The following is a 6,092-nucleotide window of genomic DNA, read 5'->3' as shown; positions in this document are numbered from 1 at the left end:
AGGAGGTACAGGAAGAGAAGGCAATATTACTTAAGATTTAGCTTTGATAAATGAGTTTCGCCATCAGCCAAGAAAGACTCATTTCCCCTTCACTGCACTCCCTATGTGGCTGTCAGTGCCATTGCCTGCCGTGCTCCAGCTCAGACAGAAAAGCCTGGTTGTCGGAGTTAAGACAAATCATGTGTTCGTGTTTAATTTAAGTTTCTTTCTTTAGTCAATTATTTGTTTAATGATTAACTAAAACAAAGAAACACAGAAAATGAGCTTGTGTGTTTGCATTAGTGTGTGTAAGCGTGACCTGTTGACTTTGACTTCCTCAGCAGGGCATCACATGCACTACTGACCAAATGAGGAGAGGAGATGAGAAATCCTGACAGGTTAGAAGCTCTGACCTTGAAAACACACACACACAAAATCTGCTCTAGGCTGTGAAGTTATCTGAGATCAAAAGGTTTTGTAAAATAGTTGTGAGGAGTTCACACCCTTTCCAATCCAATTTGAATCAGGTTGACCCTAAGAGCAGGGGTTACCAAGCGATGGCATCTTTCAGATCGATTATAACAGTGGCATTGCGTGACTCATGAGACATGTGGTAAGGTGTGCTTGCTTCTGTACATTAACATAAACTGATACATTTTGAAAAAAAGAAGAAGTTTATTTTAAGAACATTATTATTTTAAATAGCATCATATACCATAATAGCTAAAGAAAGACACACTTAAAACATACAAAAATAATGTACTTTACTTAAAGCCTGGTTATAATTAGTCTCAGAAAAAGCATTGTATGTAAATAATGCCAAAGCATGCACAATCACATGTACAAAAAATATAAATATTTACATACATTCAACATGAATGCTTTTAATTATTGGTTAAAATTATGGCGCCAAAAACTGGTGTCACGCGGAAGATAGGTTAACCCCTAACCCAAATTTCCATATTTATTCTGAAACCAACGCCAAACCCCCGTGTGCATTAGATTATAGATAACAAAAGTTGAAGAGTATACACTACTGAACAAATAAACAGTGTCACTTGATTCAAATGATTTTCAAATCTGAAGTTTTTTTTCAGAATATATTTGTGCTTATATATTTCATTCATTAAAAACTTCCATTTTATTTAAGAAATATGTTAAAAATCGATGATTTTAAAACAATAAACAAGAAAAAGCAATCACAGCCCAGGGGCTTCATTTATAAAGCGTGCGTACGCACAAAACGGGGCTGGAAACGTGCATACGCCAGTTCCCACGCAAAGGTTGTGATCTATAAAAAATGAACTTAATGGAAAAATGGGCTTGCAGGGTGGGATCTAAGGACGATTCATGTATGCACACTTGCAGGTAATCTGTGATTTATAAAGGGAACGTTGCTTTGTTTTATAAGTCGTAATATTTTTGGCGTATGCCATTTTTGGCTTTTGTGCGTACGTTGGGCTTGTTGCAATAGTCGGTGAAACGGTGATTACCGGTGCTTCAGCCTCTCACCGGTTAGATCACTTGTCCACCGCGACACCGTCTTTCACCGTCGTTTTGATATTTTCTTGTAATTAAATCATTTAGTTTCGTTAGAGAGAGCAAACACTTATAACTGAATGTGTCTGCTGCCTGAATTCAGCGGAGCTGAACGCGCGTCATCACAGAGCAGCGGCTGCTGGTCTCAGATTTCATTTATTCCTGTCAGACTGCGGTGAGCAGACGATGGCAGAAGCCGCGTGCTTACTCGTTTTTGTTATAAGATACATATATGATGTTTAATATAGTCAAGATCGTTTTGTTGTTCTGTTTTTCATAAAGAATAATAATAAACCCATCATTCAAGCAGCGCTTTATGGAGAAGTAGCCGGTTGCTCTGCTTGAGACTGGCGGGTTTCTGTCAGAAGTACCTGCGCACATTGACTCAAGCACTTAAACCAACTGTTGCACTCGCATTTGCACGCAAATTCATATGCGATTTAACGCAGCGTACGCAAGCGCTGGATTTAAACAACAGTTGCATCTAATTCAAAAGTGAAAGTAAAATGAGCACTTCTGTGCATTTATAAGCCCCTCCCACCCGGTGAAACTGGTATCACCGGGTTTGTCATGCGCTGATTAACCGGTGGGAAAATTCTGTAACCACAACAACCCTAGTGTACGTAGACTTTTAGTAAGGATCCTACGCACAGTTTTATAAATGAGGCCCAATGAAATAAAAATGTATCTCACGGTGAGAGCTCAAGCTGAGTGATAAAATACCAAGAGTGCGATTTTACAATTTCCACACTGAATATGCTCAAATAGAGTGCCACTAGGATTTTTGCTAAAGGGATTAAGTATTTTTGTAGACTAACCCCGGAAGTTAGCGGGACACTGGTACCCTTGCCAAAATTCCCATAGAATTCTGGATTATCGCAAAAAAAATAAGCATTGTGTTTAACAAAAGTTTTCTTGCTCGTTTTGTTCAACAAGAAAAACATTTTGAGGTGTAAATATGTTTACAAGAAATAAAAAGATAACCATATAGGCTACAAGCGAACTACACCACGGTCTCTCAGCATCAACGCCATCACCACCAAGCCTCCAACACCTCTTTCAAACTTTTTTAAAGGGGTCATATTATGAGATTTTTTAAAAAGACGTTAAATAAGTCTTTGGTCTCCCCAGAGTATTTATGTGAAGTTTTACTTTAAAATACCCCACAAATAATTAATTATAAAATGTTAAAATTTCCACTTTGTAGGCCTGAGCAAAAGTGAGCCGTTTTGGGTGTGTCCTTTAAAATGCAAATGAGCTGATGAAATGCAAACACTGATCACAATGATGGTGGTTTGTTGTAATTGAAACTCATTTGTGCTGTCAATAATTTTTTCTCTTTCTCGCTGCACTAAATGGCAGTGCTGTGGTTGGATAGTGCAGATTAAGGGGCGGTTCTATTGTAATTGGCCTTGCTACCTTGACTCACCCCCATGTCATCCAAGATGTTTATGTCTTTCTTTGTCGACAAAAAATTTAGTTTTTTTTTAGGAAAACATTCCAGGATTTTTCTCCATATAGTGGACCTCAACAGTTTACAGTTTTAATGCAGTTTAAAATTGCAGTTTCATAGCAGCTTCAAAGGGCTTTAACATGACCCCAACCAAGGCATAAGGGTCTTATCTAGCGAAACTATCGTCATTTAAACAAAGAAAGACATAAACATCTTGGATGACATGGGGATGAGTAAATTATCAGGATTTTTTTATGAAAGTGGAGTAATCCTTTAAACACATTAAAAAACATGTTTTCCGATAAAAAATATCCTGAGGATGAATGTTTTTTGGGAATTGTACCCAGGTTGCATTGTTATTGAGATCTTTATGCATGATGACATTTAAAGTCCCTGACAATGTCTGTAGTCCCATGTAGCAACCACCCATGTTAAAACTTTAAAAATCGTGAAGTAGTGGTGTGCTTATATTAATGTTGTGAAATAAAAGGTGAAAATATATTGGGCTTGTGTTAAAATCTTATTTAAGGCGCTTAACCAAATCCCCATTCAAATCCCCAGGACGATGAAACCAAAAGTGCTAACTCGCTTCCGGGTTTTTGCTACAAAAGTACGTCATCCCTGCGGCACTCTAATATTTTAGTAACACAATGAAATATTAACATAATTTATTTAAAAGGTAAAAAGTATTGATAAATATTGATGAAGTGACCCTAAACGTTTGATCGGTAGTGTATATTGTTGGAGCTTAGATAAACCTCTAGATTCAGACACATTTCATATAGCAGTCAAGTTGACTTGCGGTCACATGTGCTTTATTCGCCTAAAGCTTAATTTGTAAACTGTTAATGTATACTATCGCTATAGAAATATTTAATATTTTATACCCAGGCTGTTCAGACAGAGGACAGTCTCTTTGTATTTATATCCACATGGGCGGTGTGACCCATCTAACCTCACAACTGAATCAAACGCTGACCATCCTGTGTTATATAAGCATTGATACCTCCTACTGGTGGCGCCTATTCCTGCTTTTGCGATACTCCTGGGCATGTTTCCATTTGCCCTTTTGCTTTTGCTTCTTTTCTCTGTGCCAGAGCGTCTCACAGTATTCATCTATAGAGCGGGCTGAGCCGCTCAACACGCTCAAGTAGTCCTTATAACGCTGCCGAGGTTCGGCTGGGTTTTCTAACGATCCATGGAAAGCGGCCGAGGGTCCGTGAATGTGCCCACGGTCCAGGACGTGAAGAGAGACCTGGAGAAGCGTACGGGTGAAGCTGTGTTCCTGGGAGGTGCAGAAGTACGAACCTGCATCGGTGCGCTGGAGCCAACGGATCAGCAAACCCCGCTCCGTAACAATCACACGTTCGTCTGGTTTGATCTGCAACGACATGCACATCATATAGTGATTTGTTTTTCACAAATGCTATAAATGAATCACAGTGCAGGTAGCACTGATGTGTCACTTGATGGGGTTTTCCTCATAAATCATTCACTCCAAAAGCACCGCAAAGCCCAGGAGGCCAAAGTGAGACTCTCTCAAGGTCAGAGATCGAGCTTTAACCTTTGTGCTCTGCTTCCTCCTGACCTCACATTATGCCATTTGATCATTAGTCTTATTAGACAAATTAGACTACATGTTAATGCTAACAAGAGACGGGGCTGGAGAAGTGTTAAAGGTGGTGACATTCCCTTGGTCTTGAGCGATCACATGGTTCAATTTTAACTCAAAAATGTGTTTAATGATCTAATACATATTCAAAATGTGCCTTTCGGGTAACCCTCCGGCATAGGAAGTCTGAGGTTTCTCATTGCCTGTCATAGTAATATAAACTATTTTAGATACCGTCCTGTGGGTCCCTTTAAATGTCCGTCAATGTCAGAAGGTAAAGCCATAAATAAAAGTCATCTATCCTATATTTTTCCCCAATATCACTTTTACGATCTCTTCACCCTCCTTCCTTCCGTTCCTCTCTGTCTCTACTATCTTTCTTTCCCTTTCATTTTTTGGTTATCTGTGTTTTTGTGCCTGCTGATTTCTCATGCTAGTCATGCTGTTGTCGTGGACTAAATCAATACAGCTGTGCTGTACGGAAAGGAGGGGAACGAAGCTTCAAAGCATACCTAACCCCTGTAAAACACACATCCACTGAGACTTACCGCTGCACTGACTTATGCTAATCCATCTGCCACATGAAGAGCGCATAAAGAATGCAGAAGAGCACTGAACAGCTATCCTATGAGTACTGTATGTATGTGAATTGTTACCTGTAGTCAGAATGGGAATAGAAGTAAATGGGGAACATGTGACAGATAAAGCTAAAACAAAAGGCACATGTCCTGATGAAACACGTGTGTATCTCATTGAGATGTTATGGTGTGTCTCAGTAAATGTGTGTGTGTATCTCGGCAGTATATCACAGCGTATAACTCCTGCTGAAGGTTTAACTGGGGGGCAGAGGAAACTGGCCTCTGATCACAGACGCAGGTTTAAGCACAGCATTAGTCTTAGTGCCGGGTCAAAGCATTAAAACCACAGGGCCTCTGTCTGTCTGCGGCTCCTTCTTATAGCACATTGTCTGGCTGTGGTTTCTGAGAGAAAAAGGGTCGTCTCATTCATCTCAAATACAAGCTGGCCGACCAATGACCCACAATCCGCAAGGAAATTATATTTTGTTATAAAACAAATGGGGAGACATAGAGAGAGAGAGAGAGAGACCAAATACTATTCTTACTCCTATTTAAGGATAATCAGCCTTATAACGCGTATAGTCGTGTATAGTCATGTAAGCGCGTAAACGTTTTCATTTAATTGGTGCGAAATTTGACTGGCACCGGTAGATTTCTGCCTATAAACACAATTTTATGTTGCATGTACTGTAAATCCCTTTTCCTGGCTTTCTCATAGTTTTGTTCATGTGTCCAATTGTTACAGAAAAACGTCACAAAGATAAAAATAATGCAACATTAAAGTCTGCTCTCGACCCTTTCAAAAAGTACCCCTTTGTACCTTATTTTCCCACCATTGACGAGTTATCTTGAAAACTTCCCTGCCAATGACGCTTTCCTGATAAGTTTTTATGGTAATCTGTATTTCCACTATTATCCACTAGATGGCGCC

The 6,092-nt window shown here is 39.4% G+C and overlaps 1 protein-coding gene across 1 annotated transcript in view; it reads right to left on the bottom strand.

Annotated features, from left to right (window-relative positions):
- Window positions 1-2,379: 2,379 nt before the first annotated feature.
- sema3d (sema domain, immunoglobulin domain (Ig), short basic domain, secreted, (semaphorin) 3D) overlaps window positions 2,380-6,092 on the bottom strand; it is a 62,969-nt gene continuing 59,256 nt past the window's right edge. The window contains exon 18 of the mRNA XM_065283543.2: window positions 2,380-4,352. Coding sequence (XP_065139615.1) covers window positions 3,981-4,352 — 372 coding nt within the window. The 3' untranslated portion in view covers window positions 2,380-3,980. The remainder of the gene's footprint in view (window positions 4,353-6,092) is intronic.

Source organism: Paramisgurnus dabryanus, chromosome 9 (assembly GCF_030506205.2).
Source record: "Paramisgurnus dabryanus chromosome 9, PD_genome_1.1, whole genome shotgun sequence".
Taxonomy (NCBI): Eukaryota; Metazoa; Chordata; class Actinopteri; order Cypriniformes; family Cobitidae; genus Paramisgurnus; species Paramisgurnus dabryanus.
The sequence above is the reverse complement of the archived record's forward strand: the minus strand, read 5'-3'. Positions and strand labels throughout refer to the sequence as shown.